This window comes from Pezoporus wallicus, unplaced genomic scaffold (assembly GCF_028554395.1).
Source record: "Pezoporus wallicus isolate ANWC-B61680 ecotype Strahan unplaced genomic scaffold, APGP_CSIRO_Pwel_v1 contig_7506, whole genome shotgun sequence".
In the NCBI taxonomy this organism is placed as follows: domain Eukaryota; kingdom Metazoa; phylum Chordata; class Aves; order Psittaciformes; family Psittacidae; genus Pezoporus; species Pezoporus wallicus.
Window position 1 is genome coordinate 1739539 of NW_026637546.1, and position 27515 is coordinate 1767053.

The 27515-nt window shown below is 39.8% G+C and overlaps 1 protein-coding gene across 3 annotated transcripts in view; it reads right to left on the bottom strand.

Moving 5' to 3' along the window:
- MRPS27 (mitochondrial ribosomal protein S27) overlaps positions 1–27515 on the bottom strand; it is a 64748-nt gene that overhangs the window by 29512 nt on the left and 7721 nt on the right. For all 3 annotated transcript variants that reach the window (XM_057406109.1, XM_057406108.1, XM_057406110.1), the window contains exons 3-4: positions 25366–25436; positions 23407–23465 (exon numbers count right to left, since the gene is read on the bottom strand). In XM_057406109.1, coding sequence (XP_057262092.1) covers positions 23407–23465; positions 25366–25436 — 130 coding nt within the window. The remainder of the gene's footprint in view (positions 1–23406; positions 23466–25365; positions 25437–27515) is intronic.

A 27515-nucleotide genomic window follows, 5' to 3' on the forward strand; every position in this document is an offset into this window, starting at 1 on the left:
TGTAATCTGATGTCCCTCACTCTAACTCATGCCTCACTTCAACCACTTAAGAATTCTTTGTGGCTCAGCACAGGCCATCCCTGGGCAGCTACATGCTTCATTTGCTTTAGAAATGCTTCATCAGTGAGGCATGCCTCATGAAAGGAAAAACTGCTGGAGAGCCCTCCCCTGCACCAGCTGCCTTGTTCCCAACTGATGCTTCTTTAACCTGCTCCGATTTGCCTCATGCCATGGCTTCAGCAGTCTTCCCAGGAAACCCACTCAAGAGCTCAAGCAATTTGTACGTTTAAATACTCTTCAGTTCAGCCTCTTTTATTCCATCCTTATTTAGACATATACACTTTGCTTTGTATTTGGGTAAGTGGTGACAAAAAGCATAATGAAGCTTTACCTTTGGCAAAGACTCAGAAAACAATTAAGAGCCAAGTGGTAGGAGTTGCTGTCATGGTTCTGGGCTGAATTTCACACCCCAATGTGAAGAGATGCATGTAACCCTTCTCAATTCAAACTGCATGCATGAAAAATGGGCTCACTCCCCAGCACTTCCTGTAGAAAATGCCAGTGACTGAGCTGGGCTCATGTGCAGATGCTTACAGCCTCAAGCCAAGCTGCAGCACCATTTGGAGGCAGGATTGGCTCTTCCATATGAGTGAGCATGCTTTCCAGAACATTTATCAGATTAATGTGGCCACCAACATTCTTTCCCCTTCAGTGAATCTCCCTGTATTGCATCCCATGGCTAAGGGCTACATAGATGACCAACCCTGGAAAATTACTGCAGCCCAGAGAGCCTTCAGGATGCAGAAGACATTTGTGCCAAAAACCTGCTAAACAACTACACGAAGCCTAAATATATGAGTTTGTAAGTAGCACATGAAACCTCCCAATTAAATTAGAACTTAACAGAAAAAGAAAAGCATGCTTTGAATATTAAATTACAAACATCCATTTTGTTGCTCTAATTGCTTTCCATTTTCTTCCCACTGGAGTTCAAATATTGGGAATAGCAAGAACCTATATTTGCTTTCATTAAAGTTCTGTTTCAATAATGCTTGCAGGAAGCATCAATTACAGGCATTTGGACTTAATCATATTTTAATGAAACAATTATCTAATTGCTACTGACTGTTTCAGCAGCCATTTAAGATGGGTCAGAGTGCAACACCAGCACCCAGCAATAAAGCTGCCAGTATCTTTTAAAGTTGCTTCATTAAACGGTTAATACTGTTTTGCAAGGGGAAAGTAACAGACTTGTCTTATAAAACCATGACACTGATGCTTTCAAAGACTTAGGCCTTTCTTTTGATATAATCTTTGGCATCCTTCCTACTAATTAGTTACACAGGAAGCAAACAGACATTAAAAAAAAAAAACAATAAACCAAACAAAAACCCCAAAGGTTTTAATGGGTTTGAATATTCACTTTTTTTCAGAGCTGTATTTATTCTCTTGAGTACATCATACTGAAAATGAGCACTCCAATACCTCCTGCACCTTGGAAATGCTACAGCTTGTTGTAATGGTGAAATGCTTCTAGGTTTCAAAGTCAAATTGCACTTTAACAGTAAAGGCTTAACAGGGATGTGATGAGGTCTAGAAACAGGATGAAACTGGTCCTCAATCAACGCAAGTTTCTGGAAATGATATGCACAAAATTCAGAGGCATGTTATAAAAATTATATAAAACAAAGAAATCTTCACGTGGGTTTTGCAGGGCTGAGACTGATCTGAGAGTGTGTGTGTGGTAAGATTTATCAGTTATAATTACTATATGCGACTATTAAGATCTTTATGCTCAGACCAGGTCCCCACTGTGATAGGTACTATGCAAATAAAAAGCATATAGCTTCTCAGCCAAAGAACTTTCTAGTTAATTCTAATAATTAACTACAAAACAGTGGCCTGGGAATGAAGACAGGAGACTCATGCCAAAATTTTTCTGCCTCCATGTCAACAAGAAAGCAATGCATATGCATGTACATGATCCCTCAAGACTACATACTTCCATTAATCCATGATGTGGTAGAAAGAGAACTGGAAGTGAAAGGGAAACACGCACATTGCAATCTTCAATTGTTTCTGATCCATAGAATGCTGGGTTGAGCTCTGTCTCTCTTCTAATAGCTAAGAATAGAAACCAACAGGGTATCTGTTTTTACAGATAACCTAAACAAACTAACCAAATATTATGGCAAATATTTTTATTTGAAAGGGAATCAGGGAAAAGAGGAGACTGATGGTCATTTTGACAAGCATTAATGTCATCATGCTTCTCTTATTCCACAAAACACAGAACAGGATATAATTAATCAAGGCAGTATGTTCAGGACTGATGAACAAAACCAGAAGGAAACTAAACAGAAAGCAGAGGATTTAGAGCGAATTAAATATAGGAAGCCTCTAACAACTGCTGCGTATTTAATAGAAAGATCAGGAGGTTACCTTGCAGATGTCTGCTGCTGAAACTAGTTTTTCTCAGAATTAATACAAAGCTAAGAAGCACATGATTCTTATAACATGTTCAGAAAAGATGAGTATTAGAGGAGCTCCCGAAGTGTCCCTGTTGGTATACTTTAATGTTAATGACTAAGGAATCAATATGGTCATCCTTCCAGTCATTGAACTGGGAACAAGAAGAGCATGTGTAAGAACATGAGTTCCTAAAATATCACGGTCATTGTGAATCTAACAGTGCACAGTGCGATGGTACTAGAATTCCCCTTATTTTGGAAAATTATTCAAATTATGTAGTCCATAAGCTTGATTTTTATTAAACCACCACTTTCTACTTGTAAATTACTATAACCTGGAAGAGATACAGTGAGTGTACAGGCTCAGTACAAGGTAAGCAGGACATTTTTATCCAAGCAAGTGCACAGTCTCTCTTGCTCACAAACTGGCCACCACATTGGCCTAAGAATACATTTTTAGTTTATTAATTTCCTGCATAAGGCCCTGTTGCTTATTTACAGCAGTGCCAAAGTGCTCATGCCATGTTAAAAAAACTGAACAATGGAGAAGTTTATCAAATGCTGAGTGCTTCTACTTACAGAAATGCATGGCTCACTTCTGTTGGTGACCTCCCACACTGCAGAAAAGCTGAGCTGCTTCACTTCTTTTACTTATTTTATATGGTCTTCCAAATTTGTCTGGTGCCATCAAGTGGTGATACACTCTAGTGCTGTTTTCACATACCTTGTATTCTCAAGGAAGTAATACATCCACCCTGAGAGCAAAGAAGCACCAAGTGGCTGGACTGTATTCTTTTCCCTAGGTTTGGTAGAGGGGAGTTCTTGTTTTGTGGACAATCATAATAAGGAAGACGGTGAAGGAAAATTTTCTGATTACAGTAAAGCAAATTCTGCATAAGTTATTACTTCTACTACCAGGAACAGCTCTCCTGTACAGATGAAAGCAAGCTCGGCAGATCTGTCCTAATTCTTTCATAAGCTGATGACAAGCTCCCATTTTGTACTATGTGGCTTTCTTAAGGGTCCAACCAATTCCTGGTACTGCCAGAAGCTATCCTTGTGCAACACGCTATGTTTTCTTCCCCTTTCCCCTCTCCCCTCCCCATCTGTGAAAAGGGATGAGTTTCTTTCCCTTCTCCAAATTTATCTAACCTAATGAGGAAATGTTTTGTAATGATCTACAGATCCAGTGCATAGAACTGTATGATCTCTTAGGTGTCCGGACTTCTCCAAGACATTCTAAATTTCACCTGCATTGTGCTTTCCTGATTTTGCATTACCCTATATAAAACCAATTCTATAAATAAAACTTCTTGCAGTATGATAGCAGCCTTCCAATATCTGAAGGGGGCCTACAAGGATGCTGGGAAGGGACTTCATCAGGGACTGTAGTGATAGGACAAAAGGTAATGGCTTTAAACTTAAAACAGGGGTAGGTCAGGTTAGGTGCAAGAAGTCCTTTACTGTGAGGGTGGTGAGGCACTGGAACAGGTTGCCCAAAGACGTGATAAATGCTCCATCCCTGGCAGTGTTCAACGCCAGGTTCGACAGAGCCTCGGGCTACATGGTCTACTGTGAGGCACACCTGTCCACAGCAGAGGGTTTGGAACTAGATGAAGTTAAGGTCCTTTCCAAGCCTAACCATTCTATGACTCGATGATGTTCTTCTCTGATCTTGGTTTTGGAGATTCCTGTACATCTTCTGCCACATTGCAAGCAAGTGGAGAAACCAGCAACAGGACACTGAGCAATCTCCATTCTTTCATTATTTCTAATATATATTAGATGTATATTAGATGCATTATTGTACTTTCCTCAGTTCCTCCATTTTAAAAATAAAAAGGTTTCACATGCTGCTAGTCCCCTTGTAGGATCTAGTTCAGGAAAGGAGCAAACCTACCTAGTGGTATGCGCTGTAACAAATTTCTTACACCTATGCTTCAGATCTTCATTACTTCTGTTAGAACTAGAGAGAAAATACTGGTTTGCAAGTTGATTTACTTTAATCAGGAGGGGAGAGTGCCAGATTTCTTCTCATCCACTTAAAATTCTAAAAAGTCCTGAAGCACAATGTAAGGAGACTTAAAATGAGTAAGTATCGTAAGAAATGTCTCTGTGAGCCAGGAAGAAGCTCTCTCAATGGAATGAATCCAAAGCCACACTGTGTTTTGCACAAGTCATACAAGGCTCTGAAGCTCCTTGGCAATGCCATGTTTTTTGCTTCCCAGGCACATTTTTTAAGCCACAGTGCATAATGATCAAATGGATTCCAGGACGGCTTAGCTTGGAAACTGAAAAGCTAAGGAAACATCACCCAAAACTCCCCCTTTGTTTGTCATTTCAAGCCATAGTCTTGGGAAAAATCGTCTGCATTCTAAATTGCCCCAGAGGCGCTGCTCATGTGTCAGCATTAAAGGCAACAGCCCTGTAAAAAATCTTTGCTGATTGAAATTTCTTTTAAACATGAACAAAACTTCATTTTTTTCCCATGTTCTTTGCCTGCATCTTAGCCTACACCTTTATTTGTATGCATCGTTTTAAAAATTTCGTATATAAACATATCAGTCCTATAGCAAATACCTCATGCATTAACTTACTACACTCAAGTGAAAACAGACGGAAAGTTCTGTGTTGAAATAAAAAAACTTAACCAGCACACATAGTATAAGAAATCAGTTATGAAAAACAGTAACAGGACAGGTTTAGTAAAATAAACAAGTCAACTATAACAGAGGATAGTGTAATGCTAAGGCAGAATTGTGCTCTTACACATGAAGAGAAGCCATTGGAAGATTCCCTGAAGAAAGCCCACATTGAGCCCTTATTCTGTTTTAATTTTACTGACTTTCCCCAATCTTTGATTTCAAACTAATTTAGCTCAATTGCTTTGGCCACCTCCACATGAACACCTATTTCCTGCACAGTGTCTTTCATTCAAGAGTTGCACAGACCTCTACCACCACTGATGAATATGGCCTCAAAACAGGTCCAAATGATCAGCTTTTAGATACAGGGTTTTTTTATAGTTTTTTTGACTGTGAAGAAGCATAAACCTCAAGGATGAACAGGTGACATAAAGAATACTTACAGTATTGGGTCTTGCTTTCCATTTATACCACGTTCAGCTTTTATATCTGTCTGCCTCAATGCTACAGGTTTACCTGTGTCTTAAATCCTTATGGTCCAGATCTGGGAGAGGAGATATTCTGCGTAGAAGTACATACTATACAGCCATTTAGAAGGTCTCAGGATATCAACTTGGTAACCACGCTTTCCTAACAACTGAATGGACTGAATTCACCATTCAGTAATCTCACAGTAGTTACTGCACTGCTCAAAACCCCACTCCTGCACCAGAAAACAAAGCTGCACTAGGCCTCCTTCCAACGACAACTATCACACAGAAACACACCATATAGTGGCTAGGATCTAGCTTATCCTTTACTGACCTAGATACTGTGCCAGCCAGTTACTAGAGTCGATTAACAAATGACAAGCTGAATTAATGATACAAGAAGCATTTCTGCCCATTGTTGCCAATCTTTTGTATCACTAAATGCTCCTCTTCCTTTTGACAGATTTAAGGCACCTTTGTGAGCAAAACACAAAGAACAGCCTTGTTATGTTAAAAAGAAAAATAGTATCATCAAATAGCTGCAAGGTCCTAGAAAAATGTTACAGATTTCAAAACAATGTATGCATGGAGAAGCAGTTTACTGCAGCACAAAAGAAATGCTTTGCTTATATATATGTTTATATATATAATGCTATATATATGCTTATATATAAATATAATTTCTCCTATGAGGAAAAGTTGATAGAGTTGGAGTTGTTCAGCCTGGAGAGGAATCCAGGGAGGCCTTTCAGTTCTTAAAGGAGCCTATAAGAAAGATGGGGAAATAGTTTTTTGCAGGGCCTGTTGCAATAGGACGAGAGGTGATGGTTTTAAACCAAAAGAGTGGAGATTCTGGCTGGATGTGAGGAAAAAGTTCTTTACAATGACAGTGGTAAAATACTGGAACAGGCTGCCCAGAGAGGTGGTGGATGCACCATCCCTGGTGCATTTAAGAGACATTTAAGGCCAGGCTGGATGTGGGTCTGGGCAATCTAATTTAGATGCCCCTACTCATTGCAGGGGGATTGGACTAGATGACTTTGAAGGTACCTTCCAAGCCAAACTATTCTATCATTTAAAAACAGACATAAGAACTACCACAAAACTAATGGCAGCAGATCAGGAGACTACAGCAAAGTTTGAAGCAATGTATTGGGATTCCTGGGTCTGAAATTATTTACCTGAATTATTTATCTCTCCTTCCATTCACAGGCAGTGAACATAACAGCTCTTCTAACCTTCTGCCAAGAGGTTACACCAAGCAGCGTTCCTCTAGAATCATTTGCGAAGCAGAGAGAGGAATGCTTCAAACAACTCGAACAGAGTGACCAGCAGGTGGAAGGAGGTGATCCTTCCCCTCTACCCTGCTCTCATGAGATCCCACTTGGAGTACTGTGTGCAGTTCTGGTGTCCTCAACATAAAAAGGGTGTGGAACTGTTGGAACAAGTCCAGAGGAGGCCAAGGAGATCATCAGGGGGCTGGAGCACCTCCCGGATGAAGACAGGCTGAGAAAGTTGGGGCTGTTCAGCCCGGACAAGAGAAGGCTGCGTGGAGACCTCATAGCAGCCTTCCAGTAGCTGAAGGGGGGCTACAAGGATGCTGGAAAGGGACTCTTCAAGGGGACTGTAGCGACAGGACAAGGGGTAATGTGTTTAAACAGGAGAAGATCAGGTTAGATATACGGAAGAAGTTCTTTACTGTGGTGAGGCATTGGAACAGGCTGCCCAAAGAAGTTGTGAATGCTCCATCCCTGGCAGTGTTCAAGGCCAGGCTGGACAGAGCCTTGAGCAACACGGCCTAGGGTGAGGCATCCCTGCCCATGGCAGGGGAGTTGGAACTGGATGATCTTATGGTCCATTCCAACCCTAACCATTCTATGATTCTATGATTCTGTAACTTAAGTATCCTGCAGACTTGCTTTGCATTACTCAAACCCTTATACTAGTTAGTTCACAACCAGACTGAAAACGCAATGCCCAGGCTTGCTCTCTGTCCCTGGGAAAAACCTGACAAGACTGTGAACGTTTCTTAAGAAGTTCCTCTAGCCATGTAAATTCAAAATACTCCAGAACTATGCACCTCCTGGCAGGACACCAATGGAAGTTCACTTCTCAGCATGAGTCAGTATTTTCTGTATCAGCTTAATTGAAGATGGTCTGTATGCCTCAACTATCATAATATGACACCAGTCACAGGCCTTGTCTAGCTAGAAACTACAGGTCTTAACACTCAAAAAAGGGAATAATTTTGCTTATTGTTCAAAGCATAATATTTAAACAATACAGGTTAAAGGTAAAGTTGCCTGCTAGCTCACTAACTCTAAAACTAGACACCTGGGGATCCCAGTGTTATTGGTAGAGGAAAGAACATTATGATGGTATAAATATTGCTACTAAGAACAAGTGGCAATGCCTGGTTTAGTTTCACAAAGAAAATAAAACTGGATCATTCCATCAACATTCTGAAGTTTTATTTCAAACACAAATTACAAAACATGCAACCCAGATTTTTTGCTTTACTGCTTTATGGTCAATACAGAATTATAAGGTGAACTACAGGGAACATTTGCTTTACTTCTTGCTTAGAAATATATTCTCAATGAAAGAAACCAAACAAACAGACACTTTAACGTAGTATTTTTATTTTTCTCCTCCTCTTAGGATAATGGCATCTTGTTACTCCACCCTCTGGCTCTCCCAACTCCCTCTGGAAAAGCCAGGCAGGAAAATCAGATTTTATTCCCATGCACATGAAGAATACATAATACTGTCACACTAAAGCTGAAATTCAAAGAGCAATAGTTAACAAGAAAAAAGAAGTCTTTCCATAATAATAACAATAATAAAACCTCTAAGATTTCCCCAAACTATCAGCTGTAAAGGATACAGCTCCTAGAATTTCTGTTAAAAATACCTCTGAGCTTACAGTTGAAATTAGTGGTTTTGAATATAAATTCCATTAATAATCAAGTGATTAAATAGAGTACCACAGCCTAAGGAAAAGGCAGGGAATGATGGGGCGAGTTGTTGCTATAGTGATTTTCATAAGAATCTTTAGTGTTTTTTCCTTGTCCCCATGCAACCACAACAAAGTCTAATTTAAAACCAACTCTTCAACTAATTATATTTTTTTCTTTATATCCTGGCATATAAAAACATATTTAGAGAAATTAAGAACTATACAACACACTCTACCTCTTGCTTCAGGAAGATTTTTTAATCTCAGCAATTTTTAAGTGTGTCAGGCTAAAGCTTGCTGTATTAAAGCTCAACAAAGGAACAGTTCTGCTGGAATATTTACTCTGATTAACTGACTAACACAAACACTGTAAAAAGTGGCATATATAAGTAAAGTACTGATTTGATTGTTACCATTTTACTAGTCCAGCTATGCTCACCATTACTTCAGTTAATCCTCCACCTGTCTGAAAGCTGGTACTCAAGTTAACGACTGCATTCATTTTTCAACATAAAAAAGGAACATTTGTGAAAGACCATTTGTAATCCATAATTGCTGAAATCACCTTTGTACCTGGTTCACTTTGCAGAGTGAGAACAATCCCCTGCTGAAGGCTGCCAGAAAGTCAGTTTCTAGTAGAAAGCTAGTTCCTACTACCTGCATATTTGGAAGTTTAAAACCTGCTAGGTACCAAAGAGTACTTACATCAATAGGCTTTCTTCGACATGGATGTCTGTAAATTTATGTGATTTTAGGGAATAAATTGCTTCAAAGCCAGTTAGATGTTGCATTTTTAAAAATAAATGACTACAGATGTTTTACAAAACATCCATTTTAGCCATCAGCTTTTGCAGGGATGCCACAGGGAAGCCTGCTTTCCAGTAACTATTAAATAAGCCAGAGATGTAGCACAAAGGCTTTTCAAGCTGAGAAGACAGTGACTCCAAGTTTTGCTATCATTTGGTATCAGAGGGAACTGAATTGGACTTAGGACTAACATTTAAGAGTTTCTGCTTCTAGCACTAAACTTAAACTATGACAATACCCCCCTTACACGTTAAAAAGGAACACTTTTATGGCTATGCATAAAACTGCTCTCAACAAAAGCCAATAATGACTTATTATTTTAAGGGCAGGAAAAAAAAAACCGGCCTGTAACTAGACATTGCTATTACAGTATTTGTGAACACTAACCTTTAGCAGTACCCAATGTACAGCCTAAATTTAACCTGAGACAAAATTAACATAATTTTGTCAGAGACCTAATTCACTGAGAGCTAGAGTCTGAACTGTAACAGGGTTGCATTTCCTATTTATTCCACTCAAATTCTTTATGCTTCATAAAATATCCCCCAGAAATACATCACACTTTAGCTTCAAAACACTGTAATATTACACCCACTGACACAACCCTGACACTTTTTGGCTTGATCACAGTTGAACTTGCACACATTACAAGCCATGGATTTCTCTGTCTTGAGTATCAAAGGCTGTAACAGAGAAGCACAAGAGCCAAACAGTTTATTCTGCAAATTTGTTGGGTTTCACACCACATGCAACCTAAGCAAAAAGGAGGCGCTAGAAAGAGACTGCTGTGGGAATACAAATATTGAATGGATCCCAGGTGTCAACTTTAGCAAGGGAAGAGCCAAACTTTACAGCTGCTTTCAAACACTTCAAAAACAGGATTGCCACAGTTCAGGTTTGTCCTGATTTAACCCCAGCCAGTAACTCAGCACCACGCAGCCATTCTCTCATCCCTCCTTTTCTTTCCTCTGGGCAGAACTGGGAGGAGAATCAAAAGAATGTAAACCCCACAGGCTGAGGTAAGAACAGTCCAATAACTAAAGCTTTGGCACAGGCATTGTAGGCAAGACAGGAGGGTGGGTTGTCATTTTACTCCCATGTGTCTGCTGCCACTGGATTCAGCCCTGCTCTGCTCACTCCCTAATGGAACTAAGTAGAAAGCGAGTGACTAGGCTAAAGAACAGAGTATTTTTCCCTTTTGTTAAATGAAAACAGTAGTGAAAGAGAGATGAGAATTAAATAAATGACAATTTCAAGAGGATGATCATAAAGTTGACTTTAGAGATTTAAGCCAGCTTTACATCCACCCCAATTCTTGGAAAAAGATACTACTCACAAAGCTGCAAATCTGCTTGCCAAGACAGTTGCCAAAATCCGTGTGCTTTCAGCTTGACAAGCTCCACAGTGAAGGGGGTACCCATCAAAATCCACACTAATTTTTCAGCAAGAGAAAGAAGGAATGTTTATTGCGTCTACACTTACAGCTGAGAAAATGAGTTTCTACCAGCTGCTCTCTTGTGTACTTCTTTCCAATTTCAACAGCAAACCCAAGAAAGCATTCTTTGTTGGCTGTTTAAGTCCTCCCTAAACTAGATCCTGGGTCAAATCTTCACCTGATCCAAAGAGACAACACATGGCTCCCCAGCTACCAGGGACCTGCCCAATCTAGTGAGGAGCTGGCACATCATGCATATTCATGGATCATTAACTAGACTAAGTCTGGGAAGGAAGGACAACTCCAGTAACTTTTAAGGATGTGCAGCCCAGTATCCCATAAAATCTGTCAGGGTGCTGAACACAGAAACCAACTGCTGAGAGCTGCTGCAGTGTAACTCCTGAAATTACCAACTCCACATTTTACAAAGCCCTTCAGGGCTTTAATCTGATGTAGCAAAGGGGAGGCAGGGAGGCAGCTAAAAAGCCTGGGGGCATTCTCCTTCAGGGAAAGGAGACACACCAGAATTTTAGGAAATACATAAGGGGATATAAAAAATAAATAAAATCACCAAAACAAAAAAAAAAAAAAAGAGGGGAAGAAAATGGGAGGGAAAAAAAAAGGCAAGGAAGAGATTATTCTGCCAAGGAATCAAAGATTTATCAAGTAAAGGACAAACACAGAAAAAGAGGTAACAGTGACTCTGCCAGAACAGTCACAGGTAGCTGAGCAGAGTGATGAGAGCGCTTTGTACAGAGAAGCACTGAAGATGCAGCTGGCCTCACTGCCGCAGACAGTATAGGTATGTTACCTGGAGCATGCAGTCATGCAGCTTTAAAATTAGCTCACTAAAGCAGCATTAAAATAAACAAAGAAAAAGCCCCTAACCAAAACCTCAAAAAATAGGTGACCTGAAGAACCATTTTTTTCACTTTGCTACTGGACATCTTACATTTATAAATCTGCACTTTTACTTTCCATTTCTGGAAAACAGAGAGAGTAACAACCTCAGAAATCACCCCAGGAAAATGTTAAACTTTTGTTTAACAATGTTAAACTGATAAGACCTTTGCTTATCAGAACCTCTATTTAATTACAGCAAAGCATTTTTTGTGGGTCTGTTTGCAATATGAACTTCTCCCCTTAGGGAGGGAAACACTTTTTCACAGGCATGAATGTATATGCAGAAATAATCAGCCACAGAAGCTGAATAAACATACCTGCTTATTTCATTTTTGTTCTGTACTCCAATGTTTCTGGATATTTCTGAAGAACATGGGAGTATTTAGAAAAAACGAACCACCAGAAGGAATCAAGCAATGGAAGCTGGCTTTTAAAGTTTTTTTATTACTGGGGCCTGATGAATAGAACCAAGGTATCTTCTCAATGTCTCGATAACCAGTTGTTGGCCCAACATTTATAGTTCTACAGTAGCATAAACATCCACTTCTGTAAATAAAAGAAGCTAACTATTTGAAAATTAACATTCCCCCTTATTTAAAAGCTAAAGAAAGATGTATACTAAAGTAAGTCTCTCTCATCCCTGTCACACAGTAATTTTGATTTTGTTGAAAACCATTTTGTCTATAATGTAGTATAACAGAACAAAAGAAGATCAGAGCTATACTTGTGGTGCATTATTTCATCCCTTACCATAGTCATCTTTATGTTTTTTCCATTTCCAAAGGCTTTCACCTTCTGAAACCTGCACCACATCTGCTACCTGTTACTACATACTATGCAGCAACATGCAACACAACCACAGATACTCACAAACACAACATACGCTACTGGATCCTATTAGTAAGTGGAACATCTTCACTGTTACCAAGAAAGCACCAGTCCAGTAAGGTGGTGTAGGCCTTTTTTACCTGCTTTATCAGACTGTATCCAACTTACATATTCTGTGGAACACAGCAAGCTTATATACAACAATGATTTGTTTAAAGTTAAGATCATATGTATTTTTCCTTTTACAGAGTAAAACGAGGGGAAGTTCTCACTGAAAAAGCACATGAACCTTGCATCTCATATGTTGGATGAGTAACACAGGAAAAAATATTTTAGTGCCTTTCTCCTTCTGTCCATCAGTCTACATTATAAAACCTATACATGACTTGTCATCCTTCAACCATATTGACAATCCTAATAAAGGTAGTGCAGAACAGGATTTCTCATGTAATGGAATGTCAACAGAGATGCCTTGGTTCCAGCTCTGCTTCCATGCACCCTGCAAGAGCTCATACTGTTTCCATGGTAGAGCAGTGTCATGAAACTGCCTGTATAGGTATTATTAGCATTCATAACACTATCCTGGAGACACTTTAATTCAAACATTGTAAAGAAAAAAAAATGAAGAAAAAAAATCTATATATGGACAGATAGACGCAAAACCCCTTCAGGCTAACCTACAGTGTAATATGGCATGGAATGTTTCAAAACATTTTTTCACATTCTTAATGGATCTCCAATACCACTTCCTTACAAGCATCACTTTTAGTTACAAAATAAAACAATTAAAACATAAAATTCTGAGTGAACTCAGGTAAGTAGATCAGCTTTACAACATGTACATTCAACCCAATATGTATTACCAAGACAGCAGCCGTGACAGGTTACGCAACTCTAATACCCAACACCAGGACACTAGAGAGCCAAGACCACTTTTTGCACATATTTCACCTCCAGCTCCTAACTTACATTTTTTCAGAATAAAACTGACAAAGTCAAAACCATGTTAGAATCATAGAATCATAGAATAGCTAGGATTGGAAAGGACCTTAAGATGCACCTAGTTCTAGCCCCCCTGCCATGGGCAGGGAGGCCTCACCCTGGACCAGGTTGCTCAAGGCTCTCTCCAACCTGGACTTGAACACTGCCAGGGATGGAGTATTTGCCACTTGGGCAGCCTGTTCCAGTGCCTCACTACCTTCACAGTAAAGAACTATTCTTCCTTATATCTAACCTGACCTTCCCCTGTTTAAACCCATTACCCCTTGTCTTATTCCTACAGTCCCTGATGAAGAGTCCCTCTCCAGCATCCTTGTAGGCCCCCTTCAGATACTGGAAGGCTGCTATGAGATCTCCACAGAGCTTCTCTTCTCCAGGCTGAACAGCACGAATTTTCTCAGCCTGTCTTCATATGGAAGGCGCTCGAGTCCCCTGATCATCCTCGTGGCTCTCCTCTGGACTCCTCCTCCACCTGCTCCATGTCCTTATGTTGAGGTCACCAGAACTGCACACAATACTCCAAGTAGGGTGTCACAATAGCAGATTAGAGGGGCAGGACCCCCTCCTTCAACCTGCTGGTCACGCTCGTTTTGATCCAGCCATGAACAGCCTGACTGATCCCACAGAAAACCATGGCTAATGGCAAAAAATCAGCACCGTAACTTATCTTACAAATCCCTTTTACTACTAATTAGAGCAAAATACTCAAAACCACTGTGATATCTTTACAATTTCTAAGAAACTTTCTGCCTGATCTGTAAGCCTTTTGACTTTACTTATTCCTCTGTCTTAGGACATTTAAACTGCTGAGCATTTTAAATACGTGCTGGTTGCAATAGCTCAAAAACCTTTATTTCACATAACATAGGATAAATTCTCCCCCACTGTCAGCCTATTTTGTTACTTTATACATGATGCATGAAGACAGATGAAGTTCAAATGGCCTAATATTTTCATTTGAATGGCTACCTACATTTTTGCTTACAGCACAATCCAGTGCTACTCAGCAGTGTGACTCAGCTAGCTTTAACTTCAGTAAGTTCAGTAAGTTAAAGCTAACAAAAAAATTAAGAGAATTTCTGTTTGAAATAAACTCACAAAAAAATCCCAAAACAATACAAAAAACACAAAGCTAAATTCAAAACTTTGTATTACATACTTTTTTCCTTAAGAAATATGTATTTTACAGCTAATTTTACTAGCAGGATACGATGCCACAGACCAGAGAAAGTTACTAGCTGAGCAACTAAAACCAGAACTTCGAACCACTGTTGCCCCTTCTATAGCTGCAATCACAATATATTCCTTATTCTCCTATGTTAAGGTCAGTTCAACTCATTATTGAGTAACTTGTGACTAAAACCAGCAGGGGTGCATACTTACCTCTTTTAAATAAAAAAGAAATAAAAAATGGCACCTACAAATAATAAAACTCTGACATCCAGAGAATCTGTTAACTTCAACAAATAAAGACAAGATTTCATGTAGTTTCTAAATTTTAAATGCAAAACATGTTCTGATAAATGCTTTCCATATTGTATCTAATATAAATAATGTTTACATAGTTATTAAAATATCTACATTTGCAGAAAAAGTAACACTTCATTCAAGTTTCCTTCCCAAGAGAGTTGTCCCACCAGTGAAACAGAGCACCCTGGTAAACACTTCTTACTTTTTTAAAGATAAACAAATACATAAATTAAACCTCTAAATACCTGTTAACCTTGCTAGTATCCACACAAGATTGTCTCCTTGATCAGTAAAAAATGGTTTCAAATTTAGTAGAATAATTTCAAATAATTCCAAAGAAAATCAAAATGGTTTAAAGGATCACCAGAAAACAACAATAAGGCTTTGTTTAGAAAGAATAAAATTCTAAACACGAAAGATGGTTGAAGTCTTTCATTTCAATTAAGGTTTCTTGCTTGATGATTTAAGCTAAGATCAAATTCAACAATTCAAGTAATTGTAATGTTAAACAACCTATCTGTAGTAAGACAGCATTGTCTAGAGCATGTCAAGATCACTCCTTAACAACGGGATACATTGTTATTTTTTCTGCTGTATTTATTTAGATATAGAAAGGAATAAACACTTGCCCCATATACGAATGACTAAGATTGATAGTAAGCACAAAGTTACCATATCCCAAAGAGGGAGGAGGGCCAAGAGACCTCCTTGGATGGATAAGGAGCTCCTGAGGAAACTTCGAAGGAAAAAAGAGGCTATAAAAGGTGGAAACAAGGGCAGGCAGCCTGGGAAGAATACAGGGATGTTGTCTGGGAAGCTAGGGAGCAGGTTAGGAAAGCTAAGGCCCAGTTAGAATTAAACTCAGCTAGAAATGTGAAAGATAACAGGAAGGGATTCTATAGGAACATTGCAAATAAAAGACAGACTAGGGACAATGTAGGCCGTCTCCAGAAGCTCTCAGGAGAACTGGCTACACAGGATTTGGAGAAGGCTGAGGTTCTGAATGACTTCTTTGCCTCAGTCTTCACTGGGAAAGGCTCTGACCACACCACCCAAGTCTTGGAAGGCAGACGCTAGGACTGGGAGAATGAAGACCTTGCGCCCACTGTAGGAGAGGAACTGGTTTGAGACCATCTTAAAAATCTGAACGTGCACTAGTCCATGGGTCCTGATGAGATCCATCTGCGGGTCCTGAAGGAGCTGGTGAATGAAGTTGCTAAACCACTGTCCATCATATTTGAAAAATCACAGCAGTCAGGTGAAGTTCCCAATGACTGGAAAAAGGGAAATATAACCCCCATTTTCAAGAAGGGGAAAATGAATGACCCAGGGAATTACAGACCAGTCAGTCTCAGCTCTGCGCCTGGCAAAATCTTGGAGCAGATTCTCCTGGAAAGCATGCTAAGGCACATGAAAAACCACAAGGTGCTTGGTGACAGCCAGCATGGCTTCACTAAGGGGAAATCCTGCCTGACCAATTTGGTGGCCTTCTATGATGGGGCTACAGAACTGATGGACAGGGGTAGAGCAGCTGATGTCATCTACCTGGACTTCTGCAAAGCGTTCGACACTGTCCCACAGGACATCCTTGTCTCTGAATTGGAGGGACATCAATTTGATGGGTGGACCACTCGGTGGATAAAGAACTGGCTGGATGGCCGCACACAAAGAGCTGTGGTCAATGGCTCAATGTCCAGCTGGAGACCAGTAACGAGTGGTGTCCCTCAGGGATCGGTGTTGGGACCGGTCTTGTTCAACATCTTTGTCGCTGACATGGACAGTGGGATTGAGTGTGCCCTCAGCAAGTTTCCCGATGACACCAAGCTGTGTGGTTCAGTTGATATGCTGGAGGGAAGGAATGCCATCCAGAGGGACCTTGACACGCTTGTGAGGTTGGCAGATGCCAAACTTATGAAGTTTAACCATGCCAAGTGCAAGGTCCTACACCTGGGATGGAGCAATCCCAGTCACAGCTACAGGCTGGGCAGAGAAGAGATTCAGAGCAGCCCTGCAGAGAAGGACTTAGGGATGATGGTCAATGAGAAACTTTCAGTTGTGTCCTTGCAGCCCAGAAAACCAACCGTATCCTGGGCTGCATCAAAAGGAACATGACCAACCAGGTCAAAGGACATGATCCTGCCCCTTTACTCTGCTCCTGTGAGACCTCACTTGGAGTATTGTGTGCACTTCTGGTGTCCTCAACATAAAAAGACCATTGGAACAAGTCCAGAGGAGGGCCACGAGGATGATCAGGGGACTGGAGCACCTCCTGTATGAAGACAGGCTGAGGATGTTGGGGCTGTTCAGCCTGGAGAAGAGGAGGCCGTGTGGAGACCTCATAGCAGCCTTCCAGTATCTGAAGGGGGCCTATAGGGATGCTGGGCAGGGACTCTTCATTAGGGACTGTAGTGATAGGACAAGGGGTAACGGGTTAAAACTTAAACAGTGGCAGTTTAGACTGGATATAAGGAAGAAGTTCTTTACTGTGAGGGTGGTGAGGCACTGGAATGGGTTGCCGAAGGAAGTTGTGAATGCTCCACCCCTGGCGGTGGTCAAGTCCAGGTTGGACAGAGCCTTGGGTGACATGGTTTAGTGGGAAGTGTCCCTGCCCATGGCAGAGGAGTTGGAACTAGATGATCTTAAAGTCCTTTCCAACCCTAACTATTCTATGATTCTATGATCATGGCAGCTCTGCGTGTGGTTGTAAGCCCAATTCAGATTTTATCCTACTAGTTGCCATCTTCAACATTACTTAAAGGGAAAAGATTGCTATACTGTTAAACATGACTTAAGAAAGCTGTAACAGAGAGAACTCAAGAGAAATAATAACTTCATATTCCTTTTTTTGTTGTTGTTCATACGGATTTGGAGCTGCTACTGGCTCTGGCTGCCATTACTCCTCAGGGGCGGTAATGGAAGTTGAAGTTCCTTTCAGGGGAAGCTGGATGGTGTTAATTCTCAAGCTTATCTTTACAATTATTCGTCATCAAAGCTAGCAAAGGAATAAATCTCTGCATGTGTTTGTGTTAAAAACTCTGAAGCTTATAAAAGGGTTCACTCTGTCCTAGTCACTTGTATTAACATGAACCTATCTCTCTCTACATTTTTGGCTACAATTTAACCTCTGTCTAGACTTCTAAAACATAATTCAACATCTGCCTATAGACAAGCTTATTGGTGGTGCAGGAATTTACAAAACAACCTCTAGAATGCCACTGGGTATAGTGAACCTGACCTCTGAGATAAGTAGGAGTCAAATTCTGAGACAGAACTTCTTTTTCACCTTCAACATGTAATGCATGCAACATTCAAGATCTGGTCCCACATATTAACTGCTCACAACGTACTTAAGGCTATTTCCAACACTATCTACTAGACAAAATGCTTTGAGCTGTTGGCAAGAAAGATGCCGATTGAAATCTATGAAAATTCTGCTAATACTCTTTTCTAGCAAGAATAGTAATGAAAGCATTTCTTCCAATGAAAAAAATGTGTCTATATGGTTCAGTTCCTTCCATTTCTAAATCCACCTGGCTTTCCCCTTCTAACTACTCCAGAAACGCTGGAGGGAAAGAGAGGGCTAATGTATTCTGTTTGCAGAAGAATCCTTCTTTTCCCCTTGTTTAAATTAGAAAAGTTTTTAAAATCAAAATATTTATCCTTTGAGTTCTGGAAACATGAAAAAAAGAAAACTAGTGTTGAAGTGAAGTCTTCTTACTTTTTCTGCTTTTATATGCAGTGCCTAGAAAATTCTTGTCTAGTTTCTGTCAATCTTAAAGGAAAGCATATACATAAGAACAGATGAATTATGAAAAGCAGATGACTGAAAAGGCCTGTGTTACAGGAAGACATCTTTTTGAATGCCTTTCAGTGTTACATCTTTATGGATGGTTCTGCGCTACTTTACAGCACAGTTACACTGAGCCCACCTACTTGAATGAGATGCGGATACCGCATCAGGCTTGCTGAAACTGGGGCTCTGGGTTCTTAAGTGTAGTTGCTACATTCCTATGGCTCAGACTCTGACAAATCATGGATAATGACAACGGAGAAACTGTGAAAGATGACAGGCAGAGTAAGCTCATGTGCCCCTTTGTGCAGAAATTAGTGAATGTTTGAGCCAGAAGTGCAGTGGAGTCTCTCAGACCATATAGCTTCCATCTGACAGCACTGGCTTTGAAAGTGACCAACAGCTCTTCCCATGAAGCAGCATCACACACTGCTCTCCACAATGGAATAACAATAAACACAGATATTTCTGTCACTCAAGAAGAAATTACTAGAATGTTCTAATGAGGCAAAAATAATCTACCTGGTGCTTCCCTTCCTGGTGTCTCCCAGCCTGGCAAAGAGCAGCCCAGATCTTTTGCAAATGAAGTTATTTTGGATTGCTCAGCTGAGGCAGGTGTTCAAACTGGCAAAACATACCCTTCTGGATACAAAGGGAAAGCATTCCCTCAGATGCTTCCACCACTTCTCACTTTCATTTCAAAATGTAACTGCTACGTAACTTGAAAAATAGGCAGATATTTCAGACTTACGTGTTTTCACACTTCCCTCCCCTCTCCCTCCCACCCCCCCATATTTCTCTGGAAGGACCAAAAGCCCATACCTGATGAACTAACTGACAAAGTCTACATTAGCTACAGTCTTAGGACAAGGAAAACGTCAAAGGAAGAATTAATATGTTGCAGAATTGTATCTAAGTCTCTTCGCCTTCTGTTTGTGCTGAAACAACTTTATGGTATTCATTACACCCTGAAGATTTTTGTACAAAACCAGAACATTGTATTAGTAATGAATGCCATGCAAAGTATATTTCAGAAGTAATTTTTTTATTACTATTATCATTTATTACAAGCAATACTTCAGAGTAACTGAACATATTCAGACATCTAACTGCTTGACTGGCATGAAAGTACCAAAACCTCTAACTTCTGCATCCACAGAAGACATGCAGATACAGGCAGCGCAGGTGAAACTTATTTTGCATGTGACGTTGGGCTAACTACTAATACACTGGCATGAAAATGAACAAGCACAGATTCGTATATATGGAGCCCATTGTAGTCCCAAAATGATTTCATGGCTGAAATCAGGCCTCGAAACTGCAACTTACTACCATGAAAGATACAACATCACATCTAAGAGTATCTTCTAGGAGTTTGCTACTGTCCCATTTTGTGATTATAATCAAGTATTGATCCCAGGTAATAAATTCTAAAATCTGCACACTTTTTTCTATACAATGGGTCATGTGTTTCATGCAATTAAAAATCCTTCTGAGGAATCTCAACATAAATCTTCCCCATTTGCTTTCAAGCACATTGAAAATCTTTGTTGGTATAAAATTTACAGAAGAATCAGCAGTTACCTCACCACAAAACCCTGCTCCTTTATGTTAATGCTTCTATCATACAAAAAACACCCTAACTTGAGAAATAGTGACAGTGAGTGAGAGAGGACAAAGTAAGGCGAACTGCAGGTCTTTGATCTGGCTCAAAGAGCTCTGCATTCTGATTAGAATTTCTGCTGGTATCCTAGGAGATGAAAGGGTTTTTTTAAGTCTGACAGTTAACAGGGGGTGGGAGGTATTCAGAAGAGAACAAAAAGAGGAGCACTGAAAGCAGATGATGTCATGCCTCAAAATGGCCTTTATCATCTTACTGACATGTTCCACAATGTAGCAAAGTAGTTTCTACACAGATATTTTTGAGAGCTCAGGATTCTTTGTGGAGACATTATGGCAGGAGATCACTGCTTTAAGAGGATGGAAAGTTAAAACAGGTCTAAATATAATACATATATTGTATTTCAGGACCCTAAATGCATTATGGTAATGCTCCGGAGTACTACTTTTGGAAACTATGTTCTGCCTGAAATACTACAAGCAAAGTCACCAGTCTACAAAGCTTGTAATTTCAAGTTCTAGCACTCCCATCTTCTGCAAAACCTCACATCATGAGCATGTAAATGCCGTTTACTTCCCTCTGATTCTTCTCACAGGCACAGTTTGCCCTTTTTTATCAGGAAGATCTTCCAAAATTGATAGGGCCTTGGAACTGATTACCCTTCACCTCAGACTGCCAGAGGCAGCCAACACTGGGGAGAGACATCGAAATCTTTCCCTTATATGCTCCCAAGACTCTGGGAGCATTCTGCTTATTTATGTTCAGCCAAATGCACACACAGCAAACTTACCAGGCCACTTATATGCCATTTGCTCACAATGGATTTCTGTACCTTAAAAGATTAAAAAGCTTTTGGCTGATACTGCCTTTTTCTTTTTTAGAGGTTTACTCTTCTTACATACAGTACAAAAATTGTGCTCTGAACTGTTTCTCAAACTGTTCCTCATTAAGCCAGAAAAAGTGATTTTCTGTCAAAGCTTCTTTGTTTCTTAACTCTCCCTCTCTACCACCTCCTTTGTATCACATGGAGTGGCCACTTTTGCACAACTTTTCCTGTGTCAAACATCCTCCCAGATGCAAAGAGATATATTATAAACATGTCCTTCATTTGAACTCCAGCCTAAGTGCAAAATGTAAAGAACAACAAAAAGGGGCTTTTCGGATACCAATCACATCTCCAATTTCCTGAAGCTAGCACACATTTTCATTTGAAAGGGAAGCTGATGTTATAATTGGGATTTTACATTTTTCACATGAATTACAGACCTCTTTACACTGTTTCACTACCTGCATATAAATGCATTTTGATAATAGTTTCATGGATCCTGTTGGAATGAAGTCTCCTGGAAAACTTACGCTAACATCACTAAAAGACTAAGCAATTTCCAACACCAAAACAAAGCAGCATGACAGGAACACATACAAGAACAATGTCAATAACAGCATGTCTGACAAGCCATGTGACACATCAGTACTTCTCTATTTTCTCCACACAGACTGTTAAAACCTGTATCAATTACAAATGATCATGTTTCATGCACATACAAGTATGTTCTCACCAGCCACAGGAGAATTATTTCTTAGAGAACCAGTAAATAACCGTACTTATTTTTGAACTGCAAATCTCTTTTAGATAAAGGATAAAGCCTCTGTGTTTTAAACTCTAAGATACAGGTGAAGAGTGGAGAGGATATTTACATGATATATACCAGAGATTCCCATTCTATTCTCTCCCTCTTACTATGGAATGTTTTCTATATTCTAATTTTTTGTCACTCTCTCTGAACCTCTTGTTTTCAAGAACATTTGTAAAACAAAAATGAAGGCTTGCCTTAAACTGCTTTACTTTCTCTTATTTTCATCTCACCTGTTGCAGGAAGGAAAACTGATTTCTGCGCATAGATTCTCACAACACTAACGAAATCGTGACAAAAACTCTACTAACCTTCTCTCTGTGAGAGATTGTTCTTCCTTGTTTTATTTTTTTAATTACAGGATATTGCTAGTATTAGCAAACTGGACTTCTCTGAGGTTCAGATACTGCCCCAGTAATACCAGAGAATCACAGAGATCTGACATGTAATGCAGTCATGTCTTTACAACTACAAATATACTTAAAACAGCCATCCAGTAAACTTCATTAAAGCAACAATCATTATTATTTAGAAATAACAACCTGACAATATTTGTAAAGATGCTCTCTCATGCACTTTGACAGGATGAGTTACTTTCTCCATCAGAAAACCTAGCTCTCAAAATGTGTGTGGAACCAGCTGTAAGAGAACTAACTTATTTTAGTTATCAGCAAGAATTACTGCCCTCTTAAGGGAGATATTGAGATGCACTGACCTAAAGCAAGCAAGCACTCAACCTGACATTAGCAGAAAAGGTACCCAATACACTTCAATCAACTCAAAAAGAGTGGCAGAAAACCCTAGCAAACCATGCAGAAGGTGAACAATAAAAGTTTGTCTGGGGAACATAAAGTACTAAGGGAACAAAACCCAAGAATGTACTTCATTTAGCCTTGCTGACTTGACCATTACCACATCATGCCCATTCTCATTTCTGTTCGTTCTAAGGAAACAAGCTTCCATGAGGCCTACACCTGAATATGCAAATATGCATCTGGTCAATTTAGTTAAATAATGACTTAAGAGGACAAAAAAAAAAAAGTATCAGAAGGAAAAACTGTAAACAAACATGATTCTTTTACTATTTCAGAATCTCTACTGTAAATCATAGCTAAAGGTATTTTAGCTGTTCACTGGCTCAGACAAATATGCTTGATAGCAGCCTATGACAGAGGACCTGAAGGAGGGTAGCCATAACAAAGAAGTTACCAAGAAGGCCCTTAGCTGTGAGTTGTAAGACAAGCAGATGCACATATTTTGCAAAAGAGAAATTAAAGCCAATAAACTGGAAAGGGTCAGAGTCTTAAAAGGGCAAGATTTCAAGGTATTTACTTGTATGTCTCAAAGTTCATGCTGGGGGGAAAAGATGCTTACTTGTAAAGGTAGTACTCAGCTTGATCCACTTCCTCTCGTGAAGAAATGTTGTCAACAAACTGATTGAAAAATAAGAAATAAAAGCTTCAGAGGGAGCACTCACAAAGGATATTAGAAAGAAATGCCAGTTCAATAAACAAAATACATACATAACACATTTAGGTGTCTGGCAGTACCAGAGATCTTCAAGTCTTTGCTTGATCCTACTCTGGTTTCTTCTAGACTGCTCTAAGTCACATCTTTTTAAACTAAGATGACACCATTCCTCACCTCGAAGAAAAGTTATACCCCTTGAAAACATGAAGACCATCTAAGCAGAATGCCCATATAGCTTAGTACCTTGCATTTTTGTTGCTTCTCTCTGAATTCTTTGCTCTTTAGAGGCATCCTTTGAGAACATTCAGCTCATATTTTTCCCCAATTTTGAGCAAGTCTCAACATGTCTTACTTCTCTCATTAAAAAGTAATCTTTTCCCTAAAGTTTTCCTGCTATGCCTATTCATACTATGAATTCTGAGGGACAGGAGCAACAGCATTTTGTATTTCACCACACATATAAATAACAGTAAGAAAGTACATCACACCCCATGCTGTAAAGCACAATGTTATTCTCATTTCAAACCTTGTCTACTCCAGAGAATCTTCCAAAATTCCCAGTGCTATCAACTACTTAAATTAAATGCAAAGTTTTTAACCAGACTTTGCCTTATGGTAACAGTGAATCCTGAGTGAACACTCTGGAGTCTTTCCAATACAATACCTTTAACTCCGAATATATAAACATGTTCTAAAGATCAGTACTTCTCTTTATCCTAAGCTAAAAATAATAGTTTCAGCTGACTGGTACTTGCTTCCAGTTTCTTCACGCTCCTTGCATGCTATATATATAGGTCTCATATTTTGTGTGTGGCAATAGTATGTTTGCATGATTTACACTTTAGAAAATAAGAATCTGATGTGAGCTCCAGGTATTGGAAAATTTTATCACCTGGAAATGCCGCATGTCCAGGGGAGTGGTCAACCCAAAGCAGGAACATGAAGCAAAGGAATAAAGCTGACTAAGTAATAAAAGGCAGAGGAACAACCATGACCCACATGGACGCTGTCTCGGAAGCAATGATCAAGAATGTATCTGTATAAATGCTTGAGATTTTAACTGCACAAAGTATTCTGTGACTCCTCAGTTAGTGGCGCCAATGATCCTAATTAGTGGTAGCACTGAGGTATACCAAGGTGCTCATGCAGCTTTTTTGGATAATCTTGAAGATTGAAATTTTAGTCAACTTTTTGTATAACACAAGTGATATATTTATTCTCTTTCTTCAGTACAAACATACAGGGAACTTAAAAGCACACCTCACATTTCTGCCTTCACTCCTCCTCCCCAGATTAACCCATTCAGAGGATGGAGTTGGTTACTAATTCCAATAAAAATAATGGCTTTGCTTCTCCCATACCAGCATTCCTGCCCCAGCCTCCTGAGGCAAGGAAAGAAAACCATAGAGGCAAAAGGTATCACCTCTGCCTTACTTTGAAAGAAGCCAGAAAGTGGAGGAAGATGCAGGCAAACAGCCAGTGTACTAATTCATTGCAGGTCGTTAGCAGCCTGGGTCCTTATTAAGTGCCAGAGGGGGTGTTAAAGCTCTCACTAAGGCAGAAACCACAGAAAGAGAGGGAACGTATATTAATGAAATACATAGCCCCGTAACAGCGAGACCTGATTTTACTCAGAAAAAAAACCCTATATCTATTTTGAAGACCCTACAGTCCAGGTACTAACTAATCAGTACAAAGTAACAATAAAACAGCTTTACACAGCAATTTAACAGTTTAACAAGGCTTTTACCATCCCAGAACTCCCAAAAGAGGTGGTATCATTTATCTTCCCTCAGCTCACTTGACTTCATAAACATTCCGCTGTTATTTCCATTACTTTATGATTAGGATTTATTTCCTTACCCGGGCTATTGTCAAAGAGCTGACAGGTAGCTTTCTTTCATAGGTTCTGTCCATTAAGTGGGCTAAGTCGGCTGAAGAAAATAGAAAAAGAGTATGTTTAATCAACTGGCATTATAGGAAAATCTGGCAGAACCATCATGTAGATATAGAAAAGAACCTCTGTCCAAAAAATCAAATTATGGTTCCTTGTTAACATCTCATTTTGAGGTTGTATGAAAACAATACTTTCAGTTGTGCCCTTGCAGCCCAGAAAGCCAACCGTATCCTGGGCTGCATCAAAAGGAGCATGACCAGCAGGTCGAAGGAGGTGATCCTGCCCCTCTACTCTGCTCTTGTGAGAGCTCACTTGGAGTATTGTGTGCAGTTCTGGGGTCCTCAACATAAAAAGGACATGGAGCTGTTGGAACAAGTCCAGAGGAGGGCCACGAGGATGATCAGGGGACTGGAGCACCTCCCATATGAAGATAGGCTGAGAAAGTTGAGGCTGTTCAGCCTGGAGAAGAGAAGGCTGCGTGGAGACCTCATAGCAGCCTTCCAGTATCTGAAGGGGGCCTATAGGGATGCTGGAGAGGGACTCCTCATTAGGGACTGTAGTGACAGGACAAGGGGTAATGGGTTAAAACTTAAACAGTGGCAGTTTAGATTGGATATAAGGAAGAAGTTCTTTACTGTGAGGGTGGTGAGGCACTGGAATGGGTTGCCCAAGGAAGCTGTGAATGCTCCACCCCTGGTGGTGCTCAAGGCTGGGCTAGACAGAGCCTGGGGTGACATGGTTTAGTGGGAAGTGTTTCTGTCCATGGCAGGGGGTTTCGAAATTGATGATCTTAAGGTCCTTTCCAACCCTAACTATTCCATCATTCTATGATTCTGTAATTATTATTAAATAATTTAACAGAAAATAATACACAGAAAGAATATCAACATGGTAATTTTAACTTATTAAAAAGAAGGGGGGGGAAGCAAACTATAATGTGTTGGATTAAATTAGTACAACTAATATAATTCACAAAAAAATCCTGAGCATATGTCCTTAAAATTCACACTTTCTTTCAAGCTTACCATTTGCTGGACAGTGCTTCTGGCATGCGTTTGTCCTTTATTTTACAGTAAAACAATGAAACACAGAAACAAACAGTACCATACTGATACGCCCTATAGTCACAAACATCAATCCAAAGAAATCCCGTTAATCAAACTAGACACTGTGCCGGTACTCTATTAACTTCAGAGCATTCTGCTCCCACAGTCATCTAACAATATTGATTTGACCATATAAGAATTTCAAGCTTCTGACTGTTGAACAGGTAGCCAACTATTGCATTTAATGAATTTAACTAGAAGTTAAATTAATTTGAAGTTTTATTTTTGTAATGTTCCTGTAAAATAATGATAACTCAAGAAGAGGAAGCTGCTTATTGTATGACTAATGTCAGCCTCTTATGTTTCATTCTTCAATGAGACACAAACTGATGATATCCTGTCTACAATATTTTGAGACTTTAACCACTCTATTCTTCTGCATCTTCTAGAACCAGGAATCCAACATATTCTCTCTGCATCATCAGCATCTTGCTTCATCCTTTGCACCCCAAGACTGCACCTGTTACTAAACCAGCCTCTCCTCTGACATGTCTCAGACCCATTACTTATCCTTCCATCCAGGCATTAGTCCCATTGGTCATCCTTCAAGAGTTTATGGGTTGGCTAACTTTACAATTTGTTTTCCAAAAGCTCATCTGACCTCCACACCTGTCAATGAAACATGAGGTAAGCACAACTTACAGCAGCACATCAGAACAAATCAAGCCTTCCACCCAGGTAAAGTTGTCAGGGGTTGGAATCAGCACTGCACCAGTAACATGCTATGTCTCAAAGAGATGCAGCCCATATCTGCTCAGTCCACAAACACTGTGATATCACTGTTCATCATATCATAAAACACACCTGTACTGCCAGTAAATACTGTGGGGTATACAGGTCTAACAGTACAAATCGCATTCCATGCTACTCTGACCTTGTAGATATCCCCTCAAATTCTAAAACATGCAGAGATTTTTGCTCCAGTAAAATGACAGAGCCTTGAATTGGAATAAAAGTTGGCTCTTAGTCTGTACAATGTTGCTGTCTGTCACACAGCAGTATTTTGTGTT